The sequence below is a fragment of the Enhydra lutris genome, unplaced genomic scaffold (assembly GCF_002288905.1).
Source record: "Enhydra lutris kenyoni isolate GAN:26980312 unplaced genomic scaffold, ASM228890v2 scaffoldscaffold124, whole genome shotgun sequence".
NCBI lineage: Eukaryota > Metazoa > Chordata > Mammalia > Carnivora > Mustelidae > Enhydra > Enhydra lutris.
The window spans coordinates 584,310-611,397 of NW_019154208.1; the positions used below are offsets into that span (position 1 = coordinate 584,310).

The 27,088-nt window shown below is 38.3% G+C and overlaps 1 protein-coding gene across 2 annotated transcripts; it reads left to right on the forward strand.

The window, feature by feature from the left end:
* The first annotated feature begins 316 nt into the window (after nucleotides 1-316).
* LOC111139922 (zinc finger protein 280B-like) lies at nucleotides 317-27,088 on the forward strand. Of its 2 annotated transcripts, none has more exons than XM_022492333.1 (3): nucleotides 317-559; nucleotides 1,216-1,276; nucleotides 25,276-27,088. In XM_022492333.1, exon 3 carries the CDS (start codon nucleotides 25,351-25,353, stop codon nucleotides 27,019-27,021), a length of 1,671 nt encoding a protein of 556 aa, XP_022348041.1. In that variant the 5' UTR covers nucleotides 317-559; nucleotides 1,216-1,276; nucleotides 25,276-25,350; the 3' UTR covers nucleotides 27,022-27,088. The 2 variants fall into 2 exon arrangements, with proteins under 2 accessions (XP_022348041.1, XP_022348040.1); XM_022492332.1 differs by having other exon boundaries at nucleotides 317-405.

The following is a 27,088-nucleotide window of genomic DNA, read 5'->3' on the forward strand; positions in this document are numbered from 1 at the left end:
AGGTGGACAAATTTATCCCCTGATGGATTGGGAGCCTGTCTTTATCCTTGAACCCTGGTCTGCTCTGCAACCTTGACCTCCCAAGACTCTTCCAGGAACTGAGGGTCATCGCTGCCCCTCTCACCTCTCTCAGCCTGATCCCGGACCCATGGATAGCCACCAGGGGCGCCAGAGCGCGCGCAGACGCCGGACCCGCCTCGCCGCCAATCAGATTACAGCGCCCCGAGCCGCGCCGGCCTTGGGCCCGCACCTGGCAGCCAATCACAGATCGCAGCGGGCGCGCGTGGAGAGGCGGCGGCGTCGGCGGCGCCTGGGGCCTGAGGAGGCGTCGTCCCCTCGGGCTTTGCCTGGGGAGCGCCTTGGGGCGGTGCAGCTCAGGACCTAGTGCGGACCGCGGGGAGGACGGTAAGGACGGGGGGCGTGGTGCGGCGGGGCCGTAGTGTTCCCAGAGGAGAGATGGGAGGGGTTCCGCGGCCCTAGTCCCGCGGGCCACACGGCTCCCGGTCTGGTTCTGCCCGAGCGGCCTGTGCCTGTTGCTGCGGCCTCCGAAGTGTGTCGGGTAAGCGGTTCTTGGCGGGTCCTGAGGCTCCCTTCACGCACACTCCCTTCCCCGGTCTCAGCAGGCGCCTTTCGGGCAGCATCTCCTCCCCCACCCTAGGCTGGCCGTCCCCATCCCCCAAGCCTGGGCCCAGCCTGGGCCTTCTGGAGGAGGGGCCTGCCCAGGCTCTTAATACCTTCCCCTCCCCCGGCCCACTGGGGTCTCTTGTGGAACTTAAGGCATTTAAACGTCCCCAGCCAGCCTCCTCCTCCCTGTTCGGGACGTCTGTTGGCCCAGAGCCTTTAAGGCGATTTAAGCATTTGTAAATTCATTTATTGCTCCCTCTCCCCTACCTCAGGGCCTTGTTAATTTTTCTCGTTTGCAGTATCTCTGCCTGGGCTCTATTTCAGACTCTTACACCCTAATGAAGTCCTCCTGACAGCCAGGCCCCGGGGTGGTTTCCAGGCTTTGGAACTGGGCAGTTGGCAGGCATAGTGTTTTCTTTACTGAGGAAGGGTAGATGGGAGGAACAGGTGTGGGGGAGGGGACTCCAGTTCTCTTCTGGTTAAGTGAGAAGCTTGATGAACATGCAGATGGCAATAACAGGTAGGCAGTGGGATATAAAACATTCCTGTAACGTGTAAGTAACCCTAATCCTCCTCTATGGTTGCCTCAAGGATGTGACCTTCTCCTGCCTGGAAAATCTTAAGTTCTTAGAAGTTTCACTGCACACCTGAGGTAAGATGAGAGGTCTTTATAAGGACCAAGACTGTATCATTTTTCTTTAGTTTTTTCTTATTTTCTTCCGTGTTAAAATACTAGTATTTAGACAGTGTTTCCTGAAGTGTGTATGACCTGAATATGTCTGATAAATTCAAGCCAATCACTGATTTAGGTAATTCTGGACCTCTCTATATTGCTTCCTTGAAAACAGGGAGGGTGGCATTCTTTCACCTGCTCTCTAAAGAACATGAGAGGATCATACATTTTAAGCTATGTAAAACTGACTTCTTTTACAATGGCAGTAGGAGGCTAAAATGGGCAGATACACATACCTAAGATTTAAGCTCATGTATTAAAGTATTAAAGTGGTTCATTCAGGGTAAATGTGTGTTGGTTAAAAATGCTCACACAGGGTTAGTTGTTCATTTCTACAACCTTTTAAGGGCTTTATTTCATGAAGTAATTGAATGTGATTGGGTAGGGGAAGCCGTATGAATTCATTTCATGCCAGGAGGCAAAACAATAGGTAAGTTATATGCCCAATAACTTGTGTATATAGCATGGTAAGACCCATTATATAGTTAGTTATCTATTGCTGTGTAACACATTGTCTCAAACGTAATGACCTAAGAAATATTTATTTCACTGTCATACTCTAGCTGGCTGATTCTGGCTCAGGGTAGCTTATGAGTTTATAATGAAGCTTTTGACAGGATTGGCAGTTACTGAAGACTTGGGTTTTATTGGATGAACAGTGTCTGAGCTTGCTCACTTGACTGTTAGCACAGTCCTCAGTTCTTCACTCTGTGGCCCTCTCCATGGGGCTGCTCCTGTCACGGTAGCTGGCTTCCCTCAGAGCGAGTGATTAAAGAGAGAGCTTGGTCCCAGGATGAAGTGCAGAGTCTTTTTCAGAAGTTACATACCATTACTTCTGCATTTGCTTCATCAGATAGGCTAACCCTGTGATATTGTGGGAGAGGACTACACAAGAGTGTGAATACCAGGAGGCAAGATTCATTTGGGGCCATGTTGGAGGCTAGCAACCACACCCATTAATCCACCATTCCAACTCTTCTCCATATTTTTCTGTTATTATGAGTGAATTATTTGGCTCTAGGCTAAGGGCAAAGCCTCCCCTGGTACATTAAATCCAAATAGCTTTTGTTTATTCAGGAATGTTGTTCCAGCAAGTCTCCTTTTCATCCTGGATTAAGTTTTCAGTTTCTCTGGATCATTCTAATCAGCAAACAGACTGATTGTAATGTTACCTTTCGTTAAAAAGCCATCTTTTAATTGCACATCCCCCTTCTGCTTATTTTATTTCATGTCGTCTTCTCATTAGAGGAAAATTTCTTCAGAGTTGTCCATGTTTGCTTCCTCAAGTTCTTCCATTCTCCTTTAAATCCACTCTTGTCAAGAACTCCAGTGAATTTCACAGTACTTAATGAAATGGTCAATTGTTATTTATTTTTTTTTTAAGATTTTATTTATTTATTTGAGTTAGAGTGAGAGAGATCACAGGAGAGAGAGAAGGAGAATCCCCTTTGAGCAGGGAGCCCGTTGCAGGACTCGATCCCAGGACCTCAAGATAATGACCTAAGCCGAAGGCAGATGCTTAACCGACTGAGCCACCCAGGCATCCTGAATTGTTAGTTATTAATTTATGTGATCTATTGCAGTATTTATCAGAGTCATTAATTTCCTCTTCCCTGAAAATAATTTTTCATTTGGATTACAACGTGCTTTTTCTCTGTTCTTTTACTACTCTCCTACCCCCGACCCCAGCTGGTTCTAAGTAACTCTTCCTTCTTTCTATCCTTTTCTGGTTTCTTCTCATGTTTCTGAACTCTGACCAATGCAGTGCCCCAGGACTTGGATATCAAACCTCTTTCCCTAGATGCCCTCAGGCAGTCTTGTGTTTTAAATAACATTACATGCCAAAGACTCCAAAATTTGTGTACTTAACTCAGGTCTTTCCCTGAGTTCTGGTTTCATGTTTACTTGCTCAGCATCACCCGTTCTATGTGTCATCCTCTTCCTCACATCCCAATTCCTATCTATTAACAAATCTTGTGGACCTTCAAGGTTTTAATATAGAATTTGACCCCCGGGGCGCCTGGGTGGCTCAGTGGGTTAAAGCCTCTGCCTTTAGCTCAGGTCATGGTCTCAGGGTCCTGGGATTGAGCCCCACATCAGGCTCTCTGCTCAGCGGGAAGCCTGCTTACTCCTCTCTCCCTGCCTGCCTCTTTGACTACTTGTAATCTCTGTCTACCAAATAAATAAATACAATCTTAAAAAAAAAAAGACTTTGACCCCTTCTCAGCATCCCAGTCTTGTATTAGTATAATCTTTTATTATAAAATCATTATTAATGAAATTATTATGATTAAGTTATTAATAATCTTAGTAATTATAAGAATCTAAACTTGCCTTCCTGCTTCCAGTTATTATTCTAAAGTTTTCTTTCTTCTCATAGTAGCCAGAGTGGTCCTTTTGACATGAAAGATCATGTAACCCCTCACTCAAAATTCCCAGTGAACTATCATACCCAGAGTAAAACCAAAGAACTTAGAATGGACTACATTAATGTACTACAGCAAACTCATTCTTTGATTCTTCTCCAGTTTCTCTCCCTGTCCACTGGTTTGCATACATTAACCTCTTGACCAGTCCTTAACTTTGGTAAGTCTCAGAGCTTTGTATTTGTTCTTCCTTCAGCTGGAGAATTCTTCCCCAGATCTCCATAACCATGCCATACAAATATCAGCCTGCCTCCATACTACCTGGCCATTGCCTCCTTTATTTTCTCTATAGCATTTATGACCATTTGAAATTATATATATATATATATATATATACACACACACACACACACACATATAATAATATAAAATATTTTATATGACTTATATTACATTAGTACATATTTGAAATATGTGCTGTGTGATACTATAATATTGCATGCAGTAACATTATGGTGTATATTTTTTTAATGTATTTTTCAGTTACCTCTATTGCAGTGTCAGCTCCCTGAAGAAGGGGTCTTTGTTTCAATCACTACTGTATCTCTGGTACCTAGATCAGTACTTGGCATATGGTAGACTCACCAAATACTTCCTAATACTCAAATTCCTTATAAACGCCATCTTGATACTTCTCCCTCCCCTTTCCTTTTTTAGGGGTTAGGGTTAGGAGACTGTCAGAACTATACAGTTCCTTACCATTATGCTCCTGTGTCATTTATTTGTTTCTCAGTCTTTTTTGGACAGGGATATGTTCTAATTTTACTAATTTAATATGTTTTATAGTTGTAGTTCATCCAAAATAGTGAACATCAGAACATTACCAACATTATATGTCTGACTACCCATAGAACTTCTTATGGTGATCTTTCCATAGAGTAACAATTTTTTCCTAATTTCTTAAAAGAAAGAAAGATAGAGTGAAAGAAAGAAAAGAAAGAAAGAAAGAGAAGGAGAGAGATTCCCCTCTTTTCCTTTTTTTGCACTCAGGAGTTTTAACACAGCATTATTATGTTAGGGTCAATTTGATATGAAAACAAAAAAAAAAGTTACTTTCAGCTTTTGATTTCATAACACTTAAAAAAATTGGGTACCACTGAAATAATAAAATAAAATTTTAAAAAATTGGTAGAAGTTATTTTAAGCTGTCCTTTGTAAGTTCCTTATACTTGTCAACCACAAGAATTCTTAGGTGCATTCCTTATTCATTCCTTTAAATGTATAAATTGGTCATTTGAATAACACTGAATAGTAGAAATCTGAGAGTTCAGCTTAAGCATTAATATTGTATATTTTTGAAAACAAAATATGGTTGCTTTGTGGAAGTCTTAGTAGGATTTTTTTCTTTGGGAGCTTTCCAATAGCAGGGAGATATTTGTTACCTAGAGATTCATGACATGGAACATCTAGCATGCATAGCCTATGCTCTCACCACTTTCACAACTTCAAGATTCCTTACAAGTATGTTGACTCATTTACCACCAAAATCATTTTTTTAATGGCAGAAGAAGAGAGAGAAAATAAGCACACTCCCTGCTGAGTGGAGACCAACATGGGGCTTGATCTCACAACCCTGAGATCTTAACCTGAGTTGAAATCAAGGTTCAGATGCTTAACTGACTGAGCCACCCGGATACCCTGAAATCAAGGTATTATTAAGAGTGAAAAGTGATACTGTTAAAAAATACACAGGGGCAGCAGGTCAAACTGGATTGTCCTGGTCAAATCAGGATTTTTAGCAGTCCTAATAAAAATTAAGTTGATGTTTCAACCTAGTATCAGAGTAGTGTCCGTCCACTCTACAAGAAGATACCCATCCATCCCTAGGAACATATGTCTCCCACTACAAATTTGTAAATTGACTACATGATACTAGTTTAACTCTCTTTGTGGGCTAGATTAGTTTGCATTGTTACTGTAATTCTAATTACCTAACTCTTGTTACATGAATAGAGTCTGTTTAGGGGCTTTGAAGATTTAGTTATCAGTTGTTAGGATGTTGGGGGCGGGGGAGGTCACACCAGCCTATCACTAGGCATTTTTTTCTTTAATTGAGATATAATTCACATACTATACAGTTCACTCTGTAGAATGCAGAATTGAATGATTTTTAGTATACTTCACAAAATTGTACAGTCTTTACCACTATCTAATTCTGGAACATTTCATCAACCCTAAAACCTTGTATTAGCTTCCTGTGGCTACTATAACAAATTACCACAGTCTTGGTGGATTAAAACAACAAAAATTTATTCCCTCTCAATTCTGGAGGGCAAAAGTTAGAAATCATCACCTGACCTAAATCAGGGTGTTGGTAGGGCCACCCTATCCCAGAGACTCTAAGGGAGAAACCATTGTTTGCCTCTTTTTTTTTTTTTTAAGATTTTATTTATTTATTTGACAGACAGAGATCACAGGCAGGCAGAGAGAGGAAGGGAAGCAGGCTCCCTGCTGAGCAGAGAGCCTGATGTGGGGCTCGATCCCAGGACCCTGGGATCATGACCTGAGCCGAAGGCAGAGGCTTTAACCCGCTGAGCCACCCAGGCGCCCCCCATTTTTTGCCTCTTCCGGCGCGCATTCTTTGGCTGAGTCCATGTTATTCCAGTCTTGTTACAATGCTTTCTCCTACTGTGTGCGTGAAATCTGCCTTTCATACTGAGGATACTTATGATGGTATTTTGGGCACATTTGTATAATCCAGGATAATCTTCCCATCTCAAGATTCTTAATCACATCTGCAAAGACCCCTTTCCCAAAAAAAGATAGCGTAGATACATTTCAGGGATCAGGATCTAATATTTTGAGGTCATTATTCAACTGACTACATTTCCTCATTCTTTCCCCCACTCCAGCCCATGGCAACCACTAATTTATTTCTGTCTCTGTGCATTTGCCCAGTGTAGACATTTTATATGGGAGGAATCATACAATATGTGGCCTTTTTGTGTCTAGCTTTATTCGCTTAGCATCTTTTCAAGGTTCATCCATGTCATACATGTATAGCAGTACTGTTATTTGTTTTCATAGCTGAATACATTCCATTTTATGGCTATACTACAGTTAATCCATTTATCAGTTAATGGACCTTTGGATAGTTTGCACTTTGTTGCAATTATGAATAGTGCTGCTATGAACATTGTTGAGCAAATTTTTGTATGGATTTATGTTTTCAACTCTTCGAGATATATACCTAGGATAGAAATTGCTGGATCATATACTGCTGTATTTAATTTTTGAGATGCTGCCAAACTGTTTGCCTAAGTGGCTGACCATTTTACAGCAGTTGCACTAACAATATATGAGGATTCTAATTTCTGCATATTCTCTGTAACACTTTTTACTGTTTCTGTTTTTGATTATAGTCAAGCCAGTAAATGTGAAGTGGTATCTCATTCTGATTTTGATTTACATTTTCCTAATAATTAATTGTGTTGAGCAGCATTTCTTGTGCTTATTGTATTGCATTATTTGTATATCTTCTTTGAAGAGTTGTCTATTCAAATTTTTTGCTCATTTTTTATTGTAAAAAGCAGATAACATAAATTTTACCATCTTAATCATTTAAGTGCTAAATATATTAACATTGTTTTAAAACAGATCTCTAGAACTTCTCATTCTGTAAAATTGAAACTCCATCTCATTAAACAATAAAGTCCCTTTTCCCTCTCTCCCTAGACCGGGGTATCCACCATTCTACTTTTTGTTTCTTTACTGTTGCTTTGACTACTTTAGATACTTCAGATAAGTGGAATTAATATAATATTTGTTTTTTTTGTGACTGGCTTTTTTAAATTTAGCTAACGTGTCCTCAGAGATTCATCAGTGTTGTAGTGTGTGGCAGGACTTCCTTCTTATAGCTGGATATTATCCCGTTGTATGTATATACACATTTTTAAAAATTCTTTCATTAGTTAGTGAACATTTGGACTGCATCTACCTTTTAGTTATCAGAACAGTACTGCTGTGAACATGGGTGTACAAATATTTCTTCATAATCCTGTTTTCATTTCTTTTGGATATATATCCAGAAGTAGGATTGCTGGATCATATAATAGTTTGATTTATAATATTTTAGGGAACCTCTGTTGCTTTGCTCTGGTGCTTTGCACCATTTTACATTCCAACCACAGCACATAAGAATTTTAGTTTCTTCACATCCTTACCAGCAGTTGTTATTTTCTGGTGTAATTATTTGTTTTTATATATTTTGATAGTAGCATCCTTAGGGGTGTGAGTGATACATCACTGTAGTTTTGATTCACAGTTTTCTCATTACTATCATGTTGAACATCTTTTCTTATACTTGGACATTTGTATATCATTTTTATTTTTTATTCATTTATTTATTTTTAAAGATTTTATTTATTTATTTGACAGAGAGATCACAAGTAGGCAGAGAGTCAGGCAGAGAGAGAGGGGGAAGCAGGCTCTCTGCTCAGCAGGTATGCTGAGGCAGATGTGGGGCTCCATCCCAGGACCCTTCATATCTTGACCTGAGATGAAGGCAGTGGCTTAATCCACTGAGCCACCCAGGTGCCCCTGTATATCATTTTTAGAGAAATTTCTGTTTAATTTCTTTGCCCATTTTTTAAAAATTTTTATTTAAGTAATCTCTCCACCCAATGTGGGGCTCGAACTCACATCTGTGAGATAGTCACATGCTCTTCAGTCTGAGCCAGTCAGGCACCCCCTTTGCTCAGTTTTAAATAGAGTTGTCTTTTTATTCTTCTGATATAAGAGGTCTTTATGTATTGTGGATACAAGTCCCTTATTACATATATGATTTAAAAGTATTTTCTCCCATTACGTGGCTTGTCCGTTTACTTTCCTGATGGTATCCTTTGAAGGACAAAAGTTTTTAATTTGATGAAATCCTGTTTTAATTAAATGTTATTAAATTCTATTAATTAACATATAGTGTATTAATTTCAGTGGTAGAGTTCAGTGATTCATCAGTCTTCTATAACACCCAGTGCTCATTACATCCCGTGCCCTCCTTAATGTCCATCACCCAGTTATTCCATCCCCCTACTCCCCTCCCTTCCAGCATCCCTTCGTTTCCTGTGATTAAGAGTCTCTTATGGGGGCGCCTGGGTGGCTCAGTGGGTTAAAGCCTCTCCCTTCGGCTCAGGTCATGATCCCAGGGTCCTGGGATCGAGTCCCATATCGGACTCTCTGTTCAGCGGGGAGCCTGCTTCCTCCTCTCTCTCTGCCTGCTTCTCTGCCTGCTTGTGATCTCTGTCAAATAAATAAATAAAAATCTTTAAAAAAAATTATAAAAAAAAAAGAGTCTTTTATGGTTTGTCTTCCTCTTTGATTTAGTTTTGTTTTATTTCCCCGCCCCCATGCTCTTCTGTTGTTTCTTAAATTCCACATATGAGTGAAATCATATGATAATTGTCATTGATTAGCATTTTGATTAACATAAATACCCTCTAGTTCTATCCAGGTCATTGCAAATGGCAAGATTTCATTTTTGATGGCTTAGTAATATTCCACACCACATCTTCTTTATCCATTCATCTGTTGATGATATCTGGGCTCTTTCCATAGTTTTGCTATTGTGGAGATTGCTGCTATAAATATTGGGGTGCAGATGCCCCTTTAGATCACCAGATTTGGATCTTTGAGATAAATCCCTAGTAATGCAATTGCTGAGTCTTAGGGTAGCTCTATTTTCAACCTTTTGAGGAAACTCCATACTTTTTTCTAGAGTTGCTGTACCAGCCTGCATTCAACTAACAGTGTAAGGGGGTTCCCTTTGCTGAAATCCTGTTCATTTTTCTTTTGTCATTATTCCTTTTGGTATGTTGTCTCAAAAACCTTTATTTCTGTTTTTTTAAAAAGAAGACTTACAGTTAGCTCTTACATTTAGTTCTACAATCTATTTTGAGGTTTTTTTTTTTTTTTTTTTTTTTTTTAAATATGCTGTGAGCAGGGGTCCAACCTCAGTTTTTTGATGTGGATGTTCAGTTGTTCCAACATTTGTTGAAAAGACATACCTGCTTCCCACTTAATTATTTTGCTATTCTTGCTGAAAACCAATCGGCCATTAATGTATGGGTTTATTTTTGGACTCTGAATTGTATTCTATTGATCTGTGGTTCTGTCTTTATGAAAGTACCACACTCTTGATTACTGTAGCTTTGCAGTAAGCTTTGAAATCAGTGTGACATTTTCATTTCTTCTTTTTCAAGATTGTTTTGGCTCTTCTGAGTCTTTTGCATTTCCCTATGAATTTTAATTTGTGAAAAAGCCAGATGGGATTTTGATAAATTAGTATCAGGAATCTTGTCATCTTAGTAATATTAAATCTTTTCCATAAACATGGGATGTATATATTTACTTAGGTCTTTTTTAATTGCTTCAGCAATGTATTCAGTATAATTCAGTGTTTTCAGTATGAAAGTCTTGCATTTTTTTCTGGAAATTTATTCCTAAGTATTTCATCCTTTTTAATGCTAGTGTACATAGAATTGCTTATTTCATTTTCAGAGTGTTTATTGCTAGTGTATAGAAATGTAATTGATTTTTTTTTTAAGATTTTATTTATTTATTTGACAGACAGAGATCACAAGTAGGCAGAGAGGCAGGCAGAGAGAGAGGAGGAAACAGGCTCCCCACCTAGCAGAGGGCCCGATGCGGGTCTCTATCCCAGGACTCTGGGATCATGTCCTGAGCTGAAGGCAGAGGCTTTAACCCACTGAGCCACCCAGGCACCCCTAATTGATGTTTTATATTGATCTTATATTGTTTATTATAATAAACAATTATTATATGTAAACAAATATAATTCCTCAGGATTTTCTCTATACAAAATCATGTCCTCTCCAATATAGTTTTACTTCTTTTTTTCCCATTCTGAATGCTATTTTACTTTTTTTTTTTTTTTTAACTTGCATGATTACCCAGTTAAACCACCTTCAGGATAATGTTGAATCAGAAGGGTAGAAGTGGACATCCTTGTCTTATTCCTGATCTTAGAGGAGAAGCTTTCAGTCTTTTTGCCATGAATTGTAATGCTAGCTATGGGTCTTTTACAGATATCCCTTGTCAGAGAAAGTTTCCTTCTTCCAATTATTGAGTGTGGTTTTTATCCCCCCACCCCAAGATGGTGCTCAGTTTTGTCCACTACTTTTTTGTGGACAGATGTGGGTATTTTGGTCCTTCATTCTATTGAAATGGTATAATGTTGATTGATTTTCATATAATGAACCAACTTTACATTTCTTACATAAATCTCACTTGGTCATAGTGTATAGCCCTTCTTACAGGTTTTTAAGATTTTTTTTTAAGATTTTTATTTTTTTATTATTTATTTGTTGGAGAGATCACCAGTAGGCAGAGAGGCAGGCAGGGAGAGAGGGAAGCAGGCTCCCTGCCAAGCAGAGAGCCCGATGTGGGGCTCGATCCCAGATGCCTGAGATCATGACCTGAGCTGAAGGCAGAGGCTCAACCCACTGAGCCACCCAGGCGCCCCTCTTATAGGTTTTTAAATTGTGTTTCCTAGTATTTTGTTAAGGATTTTTGCCCTTATTCATAAAAGATAGTGGTTTCTGGTTTTTTTGTGTGTTTTTGTTAGTTTTGTGTGTGATACGTTTGTTTAATTTTGATATAAATAGTACTGGTCTCATAGAATGAGCTGGAAAGTTGTCTCTCCTCATCTGATTTTTAGAGAGTTACTGAAAGTTTAGTGCTAATTCTTCTTGAATTGTTTTGATAAAATTTACAAGGATAATCTGATCTTGGATTTCTCTTTTGGGAATTATTTTTTAATTTTTTAGTTTTTATTAACATATAATGTATTAATTTCCCCAGGGGTACAAGTCTGTGAATCTTCAGGCTTACACATTTCATAGCACTCACCATATCACATACCCTCCCCAATGTCCATAACCCAGCCACCCTCTGCATACCCTCCCTGCCCCCAGCAACCCTCAGTTTGTTTTGTGATATAAAGAGTCTCTTATGTTTTTTCTCCCTCCCAATCCAATCTTGTTTCATTTTTTTCCTTCCCGACCCCTCAAGCCCCCCACCCTGTCTCTCAGTTTCCTCATATCAGGGAGATCATATGATAATTGTCTTTCTCTGATTGACATATTTCACTCAGCATAATACCCTCGAGTTTCATCCACGTCATTGCAAATGGCAAGATTTCATTTCTTTTGATGGCTGCATAGTATTCCATTGTATATGTATGTATGTGTGTGTGTGTGTGTGTGTGTGTGTGTGTACACTTCTTTATCCATCATCCGTTGATGGACATCTAGGTTCTTTCTATAGTTTGGCTATTGTGGACATTGCTGCTATGAACATTCAGGTGCATGTGCCCCTTCGGATCAGTACATTTGTATCGTTAGGGTATATACCCAGTAGTGCAATTACTGGGTTGTATGGAGCTCTATTTTCAACTTTTTAAGGAACCTCCATGCTGTTTTCCAGAGTGGCGGCGGTTCAACCTGCATCCCACCAGGAACGTAGGAGGGTTCTCCTTTCTATGCATCCTCACCGACATCTGTCATTTCCTGACTTGTTAACTTTAGCCATTCTGACTGGTGTGAGGTGGTATCTCATTGTGGTTTTGATTTGTATTTTCCTGATGCCGAATTATGTGGAGTACTTTTTCATGTGTCTGTTGGCCATCTGGATGACTTCTTTGAAGAAATATCTGTTCATGTCCTTTGCCCATTTCTTGATTGGATTATTTGTTCTTTTGGTGTTGAGTTTGGTAAGTTCTTTATAGATTCTGGATACTAGCCCTTTATCTGATATGTCATTTGCAAATATCTTCCATTCTGTCAGTTGTCTTTTGGTTTTGTTGACTGTTTCCTTTGCTGTGCAAAAGCTTTTGATCTTGATGAAGTCCCAATAGTTCATTTTTGCCCTTGCTTCCTTTGCCTTTGGCAATGTTTCTAGGAAGAAGTTGCTGTGGCTGAGGTCAAAGAGGTTGCTTCCTGTGGTCTTCTCAAGGACTTGAATGGATTCCTGTCTCACACTGAGGTCTTTCATCCATTTTGAGTCTATTTTTGTGTGTGGTCTAAGGAAATGGTCCAGTTTCATTCTTCTGCATATGGCTGTCCAATTTGTTGACACCATTTGTTGAAGAGACTGTCTTTTTTCCATTGGACATTCCTTCCTGTTTGCCGAAGATTAGTTGACCATAGAGTTGAGGGTCTATTTTTGGGCTCTCTATTCTGTTCCATTGATCTATGTGTCTGTTTTTGTGCCAGTACCATACTGTTTTAATGATTACAGCTTTTTAATAGAAGTTGAAGTCTGGAATTGTGATGCCACCAACTTTGGCTTTCTTTTTCAACATTCTGTTGGCTATTTGGAGTCTTTTCTGGTTCCATATAAATTTAGGGTTATTTGGTCCATTTCTTTGAAAAAAAAGGATGGTATTTTGATAGGAATTGCATGAAATGTGTAGATTGCTTTAGATAACATAGACATTTCATAATATTTGTTCTTCCAGTCCTTGAGCATGGGACATTTTTCCATTTCTTTGTGTCTTCCTCAATTTCTTTTGTGAGTAATTCACAGTTTCTTTCTTTTTTTTTTTTTTTAAGATTTTATTTATTTATTTCAGAGACAGAGACCACAAGTAGGCAGAGAGGCAGGCAGAGAGAGGAGCAAGCGAAGTAGGCTCTCTGCTGAGCAGAGAGCCCTATGTGGGGCTCAATCCCAGGACCCTGGGATCACGACCTGAGCTGAAGGCAGAGGCTTTAACCCGCTGAACCACCCAGGTGCCCCATTCATAGTTTTCTGAGTACAGATTTTTTGCCTCTTTGGTTAGATTTATTCCTAGGTATCTTACGGTTTTGGATGCAATTGTAAATGGGATTGACTCCTTAATTTCTCTTTCTTCTGTCTTGTTGTTGGTGTATAGACATGCAACTTATTTCTCTGCATTGATTTTACATCCTGACACTTTACTGAATTCCTGTATGAGTTTTAGCAGTTTTGGAGTGGAGTCTTTTGGATTTTCCACATAAAGTATCATTATCTGCAAAGAGTGAGAGTTTGACTTCTTCTTTGCTGATTTAGATGCCTTGTATTTCTTTTTGTTGTCTGATTGTTGAGTCTAGGAATTCTAGTACTATGTTGAATAGAAGTAGTGATATTGAATAGCCTTGACATGTTCCTGACCTTGGGGAAAAAGCTCTCAGTTTTTCCCGAGTGTGAATGATATTTGCTGTGGGTTTTTAATAGATGGCTTTTATGATTTTGAGGTATGTACCCTCTATCCCGACACTTTGAAGAGTTTTTTTTTTTTTTTTTTTTAGATTTTATTTATTTATTTGATAGAGATTACAGGTAGTCAGAGAGGCAGGCAGGGAGAGAGGAGGAAGTAGGCTCCCCACTGAGCAGAGAGCCCGATGTAGGGCTTGATCCCAGGACCCTGAGACCATGACCTGAGCCGAAGGCAGAGGCTCTAACCCACTGAGCCACCCAGGCTCCCCCCTATACTTTGAAGAGTTTTGATCAAGAAAGGATGCTGTACTTTGTCAAATGCTTTTTCAGCATCTATTGAGATTACCAGATAGTTCTTGTTCTTTCATTTATTAATGTACTTTGTCACATTGATTGATTTGCAGATGTTGAACCAAACTTGCAGCCGAGGAATAAATCCCAGTTAGTCATGGTGAATAATGTACTTTTTATGTACTCTTGGATCCTAATGGCTAGTATTTTGGTGGGAATTTTTGCATCTGTGTTCATCAAGGATATTGGTCTGTAATTCTCCTTTTTGATGGCATCTTTGTCTGTTTTTGGGATCAAGGTAATGCTGGCCTCATAAGATGAGTTTGGAAGTTTTCCTTCCATTTCTATTTTTTGGAACAGTTTCAAGAGAATAGGTATTAATTCTTCTTTAAATGTTTGGTAGAATTCCCCTGGGAAGCCGTTTGGCCCTGGTTTCTTGTTTGTTGGGAGATTTTTTATGACTGTTCAATCTCCTTACTGGTTATGGGTCTGTTCAGGTTTTCTATTTCTTCCTGGTTCAGTTTTGGTAGTTCATACATCTCTAGGACATTTCTTCCAGATTGTCAAATTTGCTGGCATATAGTTGCTCATAATATGTTCTTATAATTGTTTGTATTTCTTTGGTGTTGGTTGTGATCTCTCCTCTTTCATTCATGATTTTATTGATTGGGGTCCTTTCTCTTTTCTTTTTGATAAGTCTGGCCAGGGGTTTATCAGTCTTATTAATTCTTTCAAAGAATCGGCTCCTAGTTTTGTTGATTTGTTCTACTGTTCTTTTGGTTTCTATTTCATTGGTTTCTTCTCTGATCTTTATGATTTCTCTTCTTCTGCTGGGTTTAGGCTTTCTTTGCTGTTCTTTCTCCAGCTCCTTTAGGTGTTTGGTTAGGTTGTGTTTTTGAGACCTTTCTTGTTTCTTGAGAAAGGCTTGTATCCCTGTATACTTTCCTTTCAGGACTGCCTTTGCTGTGTCCCACAGTTATTCAACAGTTGTGTTTTCATTTTCACTTGTTTCCATGAATTTTTTCAATTCTTCTTTAATTTCCTGGTTGACCCATTCATTCTTTAGTAGGATGCTCTTTAGCCTCCATGTATTTGGGTTCTTTCCAAGTTTCCTCTTGTGATTGAGTTCTAGCTTCAGAACATTTGGTCTGAAATATGCAGGGAATGACCCCTCTCTTTTGGTACCAGTTGAGACCTGATTTGTGACCCAGGATGTGATATATTCTGGAGAATGTTCCATGTGCATTAGAGAAGAACGTATATTCTGTTGCTTTGGGATGGAATGTCCTGAATATATCTGTGGTGTCCATCTGGTCCAATGTGTCATTTAAGGCCTTTATTTTCTTAGTGATCTTTTGCTTGGATCATGTGACCATTTCAGTGAGGGGGGTTGTTAAAGTCCCCTACTATTATTGTATTATTGTTGATGTGTTTCTTTGATTTTATTATTAATTGGTTTATATAGTTGGCTGCTCCCATGTTAGGGGCATAGATATAGAAAATTGTTAGATCTTCCTGTTGAATAGACCCTTTGAGTATGGTATAGAGTCCTTCCTCATCTCTTATTATAGTCTTTGGCTTAAAATCTAAACTATCTGATGTAAGGATTGCCACCCCAGCTTTCTTTTGATGTCCATTAGCATGGTAAATTGTTTTCCACCCCCTCACTTTAAATCTGGAGGTGTCTTTGGGTTTGAAATGAGTTTCTTACAGAACGCATATTGATGGGTCTTGTTTTTGTTTTTGTTTTTGTTTTAAATCCATTCTCATACCCTGTGTTTTTTGATTGGGGCACTTAGCCCATTTACATTCATGGTAACTACTGAAAAATATGAATTTAGTGCCATTGTATTGCCTGTAAGGTGACTGTTAACTGTATGTTGTCTCTGTACCTTCCTTGTCTACTACTATTAGGCTCTCTCTTTTCTTAGAGGACCCTTCTCAATATTTCCTGTAGGGCTGGTTTGGTGTTTGCAAATTCTTTTAATTTTTGTTTGTCCTGGAAGCTTTTTATCTCTTCTTCTATTTTCAATGGTAGCCTAGCTGGATATAGTATTCTTCTTTTTTGAAAGATTTTATTTATTTATTTGACAGACAGAGATCACAAGTAGGCAGAGAGGCAGGCAGAGAGAGAGGAGGAAGCAGACTTCCCGCCAAGCAGAGAGCCCGATGTGGAGCTCGATCCCAGGACCGTGGGATCATGACCTGAGCCAAAGGCAGAGGCTTTAACCCATTGAGCCACCCACTCACCCTATGGATATAGTATTCTTGGCTGCATGTTTTTCTTATTTAGTGCTCTGAATATATCATGCCAGTTCTTTCTGGCCTAACAGGTCTCTGTGGATAAGTCTGCTGCCAATCTAATATTCCTACCATTGTATGTTACTTCTTGTCCCTAGCTGCTTTCAGGATTTTCTCTTTGTCCCTAAGACTTGTAGGTTTTACTAATATATGACAGCGTGTCGACATATTTTTATTGATTTTGAGGGGGGTTCTCTGTGCCTGAACCCCTGAATTTTCATGCTCATTCCCTTTGTCATATTAGGGAAATTCCCTACTGTAATTCGATCCAATATACCTTCTGCCTCTCTCTTTCTTTTTCTGGAATCCCAACTGTTCTAGTATTGTTTCCTCTTATGGTTTCACTTATCTCTCGAATTCTCCCCTTGTGGTCCAGTAGTTGTTTGTCTTTCTTTTGCTCAGTTTCTTTATTCTCTGTCATTTGGTGTTCTACATCACTAATTCTCTCTTCTGCTTCATTTATCCTAGCAGTAAGAGCTTCCGTTTTTTATTGCACCTCATTAATAGCTTTTTAAAATTTCAATTTGGTTAGATTTTAGTTCTTTTATTTCTTTAGAAAGGGATTGTATTTCTTCAGAAAGGGTTTCTCTAATCTCTTTCCTGCCTTTTTCGAACCTAGCTAGCACCTTGAAAATCGTCATTCTGAACTCTAGTTCTGACATATTACCAATGTCCTTATTGATTAGGTCCTTAGCCGTTGGTACTGCATCTTGTTCTTTTTTTTGTGGTGAGTTTCTCCACCTTGTCATTTTATCCAGATAAGAATATATGAGTGATAGAATAATACACTAAAAGGGTGGCAAAGACCCTAGAAAAATGTATGCTAACCAAATCAGAAGAGACCCAAAACTGGGGGGAGAAGAAAGGGGGAAAAAGAAAAAAAAATACATATATATATATATATATGATCTCAGACTGGTAAAAAGAACAGAGCCACCCACTTGGGTCTATTCTGGTCTCTTAGAAGAAACTACCTCCCAAAATTTTAAAGAAAGAAAAACATATATATATACACAAAAATAATAAACACGATGAAGGGATAGAATATGACTGTGAAGATGAAAATTAAAAAAAAAATTATAAAAAAGGAATGATAAGTTGGTTGGAAAAGGGAAAAAAAAAAAAAGAATGTGCTCAGGCTGGAGACTAGAATAAAGCCATGCGCTAGATTTAGGATTTATTTTGATCTGTTGGAAGAAATTGTATCCCAAATTTTTAATGAAAATAAAAAAACCTATATGTATATAAAAAATAAGGTTAAATATAATGGAGGGATAAAATATGACTATAACAATGAAGGCTAAGTGGGGGTGGAGCCCTCGCAGGGACAGTGTGGTCTCAGGTATGTATAATTGACATAAAACGTTAGTTTCAGGTATATAGTATGATTTGGTGTTTGTTTAAATTGTGAAATGCCCACAATAAGTATAGTCAACATCTGTCACCATACATAATTTTTTTTTTGTCTTGAGATAAGAACTTTTAAGATCTACTCTCCTAGCAACTTTCAAATATACACTGCAGTATTATTAACAAGAGTCATCATGTTGTGCATTACGTCTCCATGACATTTATTTTATAACTGGAAGTTTGTACCTTTTAATCCCCTTTATCCATTTTACCCTTCTACCTTGCCTCTGGCAATCACCAGTCTGTTCTCTTTATCTATGAGCTTATTGTTATTTATGATTTCACATATCAGTGAGATCATATAATATTTGTCTTTCTGTGTTTGACTTATTTCACTTAACATAATGCCCTCAGGTCCATCATGTCGCAGATGGAATGATTTCATATTTTTTATGGCTGAATGATATTCCATTATTTGTATATTCCAGATTTTCTTTACCCATCAATCAGTGGACACTTAGGTTATTTTGATATCTTGGCTATTGTAAATAATGCAGCAGTGAACATGGAGGCGCCTTTATTCCCTTTATGGTTGAATAATATTCCACTGTTTGTATATACCACAGTTTGTTTACTTATCCATTGATGGATATTTGTATTATTTTTACCATTAAGTTCTTGTGAATCATGTTACTCTAAACATGTATGTACATTACATGTAGTTGTCTGAGTACCTGTTTTCAGTTCTATCGGGCAATACTTATAAGTGGACTCCTGGGTCATAATGATAATTCAGTGTTTAAGTTTTTGAGGAACTGCCATAGTGTTTTCCAAAGAAATCCTCTGATTTTCCTCTGATTTTTAATCCCCTGATTAAGCCTTTGGTTAATTTCTGGGATGAAAAAGCTCGATTTTGACTATTTCTGCTGTTGTTCTCTTTGGTTTTATGAAGGAGGGAATATTTGTAGTTTCTTATTTTACCATTCCCTATGACCTTACTTTGTTGGCATTTAAAAAATTAACATTGTCCTTTTTTCCTTTTTTTTTTTTCCCAGTCATCTTTTTTGTGGTTGTCTGCAGCCCCTGTTTAAATCATTCACCATTCACCTGATACTTCCACCTTTCTAAATCCTCAGTCTTAGAGAAAGAACTTGCTTCTGAACTAACAGGCCACTTTTAGGTTGAACTGTCATCCTGCTCATCTCTACTTTGTGAATTCTTCTACGATCCTGCTCTTGGGAGCAAAGGACAAGAGAAAATGGTTGAAAGTGACTGACAATAGTCCTCCTGAGTCCTAGGATTATAGGGTTCTCATATTTGCTGTAATAGTACACTTTTGTGGCTCCCTGACTTAAAGAAAATTGTGTGTTCCCCAGGTTTGAACGTTTCCTGCTTCTTACCTCAGCCCGCTTTCCTTTGTTAAATTTATTTCTAACTCCTAGATAATCATTTTCCTTTCACAAATATTTAAGACTTGTGTGCTATGACTACTCTAGGAATTTGGGAGAAATCAATGAACAAAACAGACAAAAACAAACAAAACAAGCTAAAAAATGAAACAGAACTTCTCCAGTGGAAAGAACTGAAAGTCCAGTGGAGAAAGAAAGGTCTATAACATTATATGTGTATACACACACACACACACACACACACACACACACAATATATAATACATATATAATATAATTGTGTAATAATAATGTAAATATAATACATTTTTCGGTGATACAGAAGGTGATGTTATGAAATTAGGAAGAATCTAATAGAGCAGGGTCATAGGATCGAATGTTGGGTGGGTAGGAATGTTGTAATTTTAGATTGGATGATCAGGGCAAGTCTTATGGTAAAGGTAAGTTCAGATATGGCATTAAAGGAGATAGAAGTAAAAAAAAAATAAATTAAAAAAAAAAAAAGGAGATAGGTGTTAGCCATGGAGACATCTGGGAGAAAAGAATTTCATGCAGAGCCTAAAGGGAACAACAGGGAAGACACTGTGGCTGGATTGCAGGGAATGAGTGTTAGAATAATGGAAAAAGAAGTCAGAGAGGTAGAAAAAGTGAAAATGGTAATGAGGTTCTATAAATTGCTTTTCCTTAGTCCAGTCTACAGAAATAATCCTGTCTTTTGAAAGAACAACCTCGGTTTAATAGTTTTTCCCATTTCAGACTCCCAGGCTAGATTAGACCCCATTTTTATATTCTTCTACCATCTTGAGCTTATTTATGAGCAAATATTTATTAAAAATTTATGAAAACATTTTGTTTTTCTTAGTTATCCTAAGGTGAATATAAATGTTTAATGTAGTTTTAAGGATCCTGTGAAGCTCTCATTTCTCCCAAGGATGTGTTTAATGGGCATTAAATCCTAAGGTAGCAAATGTGTGGGGTTAATGGCAGAGAAGGGAAGGAGAGTAGTGGGAAAGAGACTTGAGTGCTATGGATGGGGAAGGAGTGAAGGGATAGGGATAAGAATTTGCAGGAGTGGTATAGGGGGTGAAAAGAGTCAGAGGCAAGGGAAGATTGTGAGGATAGATATCAAAGGAGTCCGGTTAGCCTGCTTTCAGGAAGCTACTCAAGAAAGACTGATGCCTGAAAAGAAGCTGGTGTGTAGCTATAAAAAAGCCCCATGAAGGGGTTAGGAGGATAGGAGAAGAATAAATGAAACAAGATGGGATCGGGAGGGAGACAAACCATAAGTAACTCTTAATCTCACAAAACAAACTGAGGGTTGCTGGGGGAAGGGGGGTTGAGAGCGGGGGATGGGGTTATGGACACTGGGGAGGGTATGTGCTATGGTGAGTGCTGTGAAGTGTGTAAACCTGGCGATTCACAGACCTGTACCCCTGGGGATAAAAATACATTATATGTTTATTAAAAAAAAAAAAAAGCCCTATGAAGAAGGCTGTTGTTTAAATGCATAGGAATAACCTGGGAGATGAATTATCATCCCCTGCCATCTTAGCTATCTTTGGCATGAAATCTCATTAACTCCTCCACAGCCCTTGGCAGTTTCATTGATAGGGGATATGAAGTGGTATTGAGGATTAACTCCTTAGATCTACTAAGTCTTTGACATGTCCAACCTCATGACCCCAGGTATCTTAAGATTCTGGTAAATTGTAGAAAATGAAGGTACCAAAGAGAAGTGATAAGAAAATTCCCATGATCCGGAGCACCTGGGTGGCTCAGAGGGTTAAGCTTCTGCCTTTGGGATCCAGCCCCACATCGGCCTCCTTGCTCAGCAGCGAGTCTGCTTCTCCCCTACCTGCCACTTCTCCTGCTTGTGCCTTTTACCCACCAAGATCAGGTGGGTAAAAAATCCTACAGTGTTCCTGGATCCCAGTTTATTTTTATTTTTTTTTAACAACAGAATTTGTTCCCATAGTTTTGGAGGCTGGAAAATTCAAGATCAAGGTGCTAGCTGATTTGCATTGCTTCCTTCAGACCTGTAGACTGCCACATTCTCACTGTGTCTTCACATAGTAGGTGGGAGACAGAGAAGAAGCAAGCTCTCTGATATCTCTTTTTGGTACTAATCCCATCATGAGGGTTCCACTCTCATGAATTTATCTAAATCTAACTAGATGGGAACCCAAAGTTTCCCAAAGTTTCATCTCCAGATACTATCATACTGGGAGTTAGGGCTTCAACATGTGTATTTTGAAGGGACACAATTTGGTCCATAGCATAACTTAAAATGTATTCTTTAAAATTGGGGGAGTCATTTAACATGTAGGAATAGTGGAATGATATAATTACAGAGGTGTTTTAAGATTCATCTAGTGAAAAAAAAAGATTCATCTAGTGGTGGTATGCAGTTGGTGATAATTTGAAGGACAGAGATGAGATAATTTGAAGCCTAGTACAGATGTACAAACATGAAGTAACAGGTGGACTCAAACTTAGAAATTGGAGAGAGGAGCTTTAATAGGAATGGAAATGTAAGGTAGTTAGAATGACTAATACTCTAAAAAGTTATTTAGAATCACTAATAAGTTTCTGTGAATAATTTGATAGAGGTTGGGGGAGGTTTGAACAGTTTTTATAAAATACGAGGAGATTAAAATTGAGTCCAGTATGACTCCGATCCTTTGAGACTAAGAACTTAATAGCACCATCACCAGAAATTTAGACTTTCATTAAGTCAGAATAGTGGGAAAAATACAGAAATAGAATTCAGGAATCATGAATTTTAGTGCAAACTCTGTCTCCAGACCTTACATGTAACTTTAGGTGAATCATAAATTTTTCTAGGCTTTAAAAGTCTATCCTCAGATAATTCTGATAGTCATATTAATTGTCAAATTAGATCTTATTCTATTTTTTATTTAAATTTTTTACTTTTTAACTCCCACATTTTAAATTTTATTCTGATTTTTATGATATCAGGGAGAATATTTATAATTTCTTTTTTAAAAAAATATTTTGTTTATTTATTTAACAGAGATCACAAGTAGGCAGAGAAGCGGGCAGAGAGAAAAAGGGGGGACCAGGCTCCCTGCTGAGCAGGGAGCCCAATGTGTGGCTCAATCCTGGACCCTGAGATCATGACCTGAGCCTAAGGCAGAGGCTTAACCCACTGAGCTATCCAGGTGCCCCAGAATATTAATAATGTCAATTTAGAATTATTTCTTGAGAGGGGTATTAGAGCATCATATAGAATTACCTAGAAGACAGTTACTAGAAATGTGGAAGTTGATACTCAGGAGATTAGATTAGGATAGAAGTTCTCCCATAGAACATTTTTTGATAGCACATGTAGGGGATTTCTACTAGCATCTCCTAAGTAGAGGTCAGGGATACTGCTACAAATCCTAAATGCACCCAGCACCACCCCCCTACAACAAAGAATTATCTGGTCCAGACATGTCTGTGGTGCTTATGTTGGGAAACAGTGGACTAGGTGACATCATCCTGGAGTTAGATGATGAAGTTGTATATAGACAGACCGAACCAATTTCTGTGACTCTTAAAGACCAGTGTTTTCAGATATGCCTTGTATGTTTTCTTGCATTACATATCTCCTAATTATGTACTTGATCTTAGTTTTAAGAAGGTTGTAAATCACTCTTCATGGCACACTAGACTGTAAACTTCATGCATTCACCACTTTCTACTTAGTGCTTGGTAGTATCATACCATTGTTGGCCAAGCAAATTATAGTTGTGAAACAAGTGATGAAAATAAGAAATAACTTTCCTTTTTTTTTTTTTTTTTTTTAAGATTTTGTTTATTTGACAGAGATCACAAGCAGTGAGAAAGGCAGACAGAGAGAGGAAGGGAAGCAGGCTCCCTACTGAGCAGAGAGCCCGATATGGGGCTGGATCCCAGGACTCTGAGACCATGACCTGAGCTGAAGGCAGAGGCTTTAACCCACTAAGCTACCCAGGGGCCCCAACTTTTCTTATTTTCAAAAAATTTCTTTTTTTACTTACTTTGAAGTTGGTATACATCTCAGGATTAAATATCTATATGTTCCCAAATTATATGCTGATATGCTAATTAAACTAATTTGCAGTACATGGCACGTATTTGATGCCACTTTAATTTTTATAGATGGGGTTTGAAGGGTCTATATGGGGTTACAATGAATTCTGATGTTAGGTTTTCAGAAACTGGTGAATTATGATCCATAATTTAAAGTACCTACATCTTGCTAGCCTAAAACAAATGTTTTTCAAACCTTTAGTAGTGAGCCATTGATGAGTCATAATTGATTAGAATAAGTATCCATGTAGTGAAGCAATTGTTATTTATATGTTTATATAGTGAGATTCCATATTATATGTTGTTGTTGTTTTTACTATGGTTGTGATAAAAATGTTTTAAAAAGCTAGAAGCTTTTAGTCCTTCATAGGCCTACAGAATATCTGATATGGACAAGGTTCTAAGTAAATCATAGAAAATACAGAATTAAAGGAGTACAGTCTATTCTACAAATACATATTCTTATTAATAAAAGTTACTGTTAATTCATACTATTAACAGATTCTTTATTTGTTGAGCTCCCATATTGTGCCAGGCACTCTTTGTGCTGGGGATATAGCAGTCAACAAAAGATAATCTCTGTCCTTTGAAGTTTACATTTTACTGGATAGACAGTAGAAAATAATCAAGTAGATAAAGTTTATAATGTGTTAGGTGGTGATAAGGACTTGAAGGTTGAGGGGAAGGGAAGAGAGATTGGCAATGTGAATTAGCAGTTGTTTGGAGTATTTGAGAACCTCTTTGAGAATACTTGCAACAGAAGTCTGAAGATGGTGAGGATTCACCTCTGCAGGTATCTGGATGGTGAGCATTCATATTAGAAGGACAGCAAATACAGGGCTCTAAGCGAGTAAAGTGATTAATGTGTTCAAGGAATTGTAAGACAGTTTGGTTAGAATGAAGTGGATAGGGGGGAGGAGCAGGACATGCTGCAAGGCAGTATGTAGGCTTGGAAGCATGGTCTAACAGGCACTGAAGATATTAGAAGCACTTGGCCTTTCACTGAGTGAATGAGAAAGCCATTGGGGGGTTTTGAGCTGAGCAGTGATATGTGATTTGACAGAATTACTTTGCCTGCCATGTGGAAATGAGACGGAGGTGGGCTGAGGGAGGCAGTTCTGTTGGATTTAAGTGGGAAAGTCAGGATTAGAAGGAGAAATTTAGGAGACAGTGGACTATAATGAAGGCCTTGAGTTGGTGTGAGCTTATCAAGAGAGTTTGTTCTCAATTTGCTAGGCATGTGCTAAGCACTTGACATTGAAGTATGCTGTTTTTTGACAGTTGTTAGGTACTCTTATTCTGTTCTTTGAATTTGACTCTTCTTTTCTATATTAATATTTATGAAATTATGAATCAATTGAGATATGTACATTTACTATAAAATTTTCTTTAATTCAGCTGCAAAATAAGGTACTGTTGAATTCTTGGTGGTTTTTGAAAAAGAGCTGTTACCTTAAGTCTAAGAAGTAAGAGGTTTCGCCTTTAGGATAAAACACATTTAAAGTTTTGAACTTGCCAAAGAAGATACAGCTGGTTTGTGGCTGACTTAGAATTCCAGCTTAATCTTCTCTGACCCCAAAGCCCATGTGTCTAAACACTGAACAATGGTGCCTTTGTAAAATAATATATCCTTTACATATGATTTCACCTAGTGATTAGTCAATAGTTTTTTCCTCTTTTTTTAATAGAAGAAATAGTAATCAGCTTAAGGCAAAGGCATGATTCTAGAGTTGTACAGACTTATAATAGTAGGCTTTAAGCTGTCATTTATCCTCTGTGAATTCTAGTAGTCTTAAAAAAGTTTTGGAGAGAATTAAATAAGATAATGCATTTTTCTGTACTTACTGATGTGTAGTGTGTTTGTACTTAGGTGGCAGTTTATATAAAGAAAGCACTGGGACTGTGGCCACACCTTCAAGAATAAAAAAAAAAAAAAAAAAGAAAAATGGAACAGCCATGTATGTTATGTGAGGAAGAGCAAGAGCCAGACCCACAGCAGAACACAGAAGAAACCAAAAAAGTAGATGATGAAGATGCTGAGCTCATCTTTGTTGGGGTGGAACATGTAAATGATGATGCTGAGCTGATCTTTGTTGGGGTGACTTCAAATTCAAAACCAGTTGTTTCAAACATTTTGAACAGAGTCACCCCAGGTTCATGTTCAAGGAGAAAAAAGTATGGTCACCTCAGAAAAGGTCCTACTCACAAATTACCGCCTATAAGTCATGTGACCTCTGTATCAGAAGCAGTCACTGCCTTGCCAGTTTCTGAATCTGAATCAAGATCAACAGATAGTCCCATTATTATTGAGCCTTTGTCTAAACCTGATTTTAAAAATAATTCACAAATTGTGCCTAATAGCTGTTTGGAGTTATGTTCTCCTTTGATTACATTCACAAATTCATTACAGCATCCAGTAGGAGAAGCACTTTCTGTAGGAGATATGAATAAAAGTCCTTGCATATCAAAGCAACTTTCCACTGCTGAAGTAAATGATATAAATCCCAAAAGGCCTAAACTCAGCGACGGAATCATAGAGGGACATGCTTCAGCTTTGTCCCCTTCAGGTAACTTTCATACAGTGACTTCACAGCAAAGCACAGACTCAAACAGTGTTCATACCTCATTAAGCCATGTTCAGAATGGACATGACTTAGAATGGAGCCATGGAGCCATGGTTCAGAATGGAGCACCTTTTGCAACACCTTTTCCAAAGGACTGTGTCCATTTTAAGACTATAAATCCTGTAAAGGAAAATAGACCAGCAAAAACAGACTTGAGTCTAGCAAGTCAAAACCAGGTTGTTGATCCCAAGAAAGGAAGTCTGGTCATATTACTTCGTGACTTTTATTATGGGCAACATAAAGGAGATGGTCAGCCAGAACAGAAGACTCACACAACCTTTAAATGCCTCAGCTGCTTGAAAATTCTAAAAAATGTCAAGTTTATGAATCACATGAAGCACCATCTGGAACTTGAGAAGCAGAGGGGTGACAGCTGGGAAAGCCACACCACCTGCCAGCACTGCCACCGACAGTTTCCCACTCCCTTCGAGCTGCAATGTCACCTTGAAAGTGTACACACTACCCAGGAGCCTTCGGCTGTCTGTAAAATTTGTGAATTGTCATTCAAAACAGATCAGGTTCTCTTACAGCACATGAAGGACAATCATAAGCCTGGCGAAATGCCCTATGTGTGCCAGGTTTGCAATTACAGATCATCAGCCTTTGCTGATGTGGAAACACATTTCAGAAAATGCCATGAAAACACTAAGAATTTACTCTGTCCATTCTGTCTCAAAATTTTCAAAACTGCAACACCGTACATGTGTCATTATAGGGGACACTGGGAGAAGAGTGTTCACCAGTGTTCCAAATGCCGGCTACAGTTTTTAACTTTCAAGGAGAAAATGGAGCACAAGACCCAGTGTCATCAAATGTTTAAAAAGCCTAAGCAACTAGAAGGATTGCCCCCTGAAACAAAGGTTGTTATTCAGGTGTCACTGGGACCTCTTCAACCAGGATCTGTGGAAGTAGCATCTGTTACTGTGAGCACATCTGATTCTGAACCATCAGCCCCCAAGTTTAAAAGTAGAATTTCAAAAAAACCTCGTTAATTCTAGTTTTAGTAAACCTAAAGCAGGTATTTCAATCAAAGTAAAAAAAAAAAAAAAAAAAAAAAAA

Excerpts from the sequence above, each read along its gene's own strand:
- LOC111139922 (XM_022492333.1), top strand. The coding sequence starts at position 25,351 with ATGGAACAGCCATGTATGTTATGTGAGGAAGAGCAAGAGCCAGACCCA.